At 62.6% G+C, this 358-nt stretch overlaps 1 protein-coding gene across 1 annotated transcript in view; it reads right to left on the bottom strand.

The window, feature by feature from the left end:
• CITED2 (Cbp/p300 interacting transactivator with Glu/Asp rich carboxy-terminal domain 2) overlaps positions 1–358 on the bottom strand; it is a 6,748-nt gene that overhangs the window by 670 nt on the left and 5,720 nt on the right. Inside the window, exon 2 of the mRNA XM_019527662.1 lies at positions 1–69. This exon is cut by the window's left edge and continues 670 nt beyond it. Within this exon, the coding sequence (XP_019383207.1) occupies positions 1–62 (62 nt within the window). The 5' untranslated portion in view covers positions 63–69. The remainder of the gene's footprint in view (positions 70–358) is intronic.

The following is a 358-nucleotide window of genomic DNA, read 5'->3' as shown; positions in this document are numbered from 1 at the left end:
TGCAGCCCGCTGGGCCCGTCGGGGAAGCGCCCGTGATTCATGGCCATCATGTGCTCTGCCATTGCCCACCTAGAAAGTTAGCAAGGGGGGAGAAGGGGGGGAGGGGGGGTGCATCAGCCAGAGGTGCGCGCCCCGCCCGGCGGGCAGCCAACCGCCCCTCCGCCGGGGCTCGCCCAAAAGCCCCTTTAAAAGCTTGCAATTAGAGAGAATTTTGGGGGGGGGGCGTGCAAAAATCTTGTTGGTCTCATACAAGGGATCCTCTCTACTGCGAGTCCCGATCGCCTTTAAAAGGAGCAACTCTGCAGTGCAAGCCCCCCGCCCCGCTTTGCACGTCCAGCCAAACCTCCCCACCCCAACT

This window comes from Gavialis gangeticus, unplaced genomic scaffold (genome assembly GCF_001723915.1).
Source record: "Gavialis gangeticus isolate Ggan-Ray unplaced genomic scaffold, GavGan_comp1, whole genome shotgun sequence".
Classification (NCBI taxonomy): domain Eukaryota; kingdom Metazoa; phylum Chordata; order Crocodylia; family Gavialidae; genus Gavialis; species Gavialis gangeticus.
This window is presented reverse-complemented; position numbering and strand designations above follow the sequence as displayed.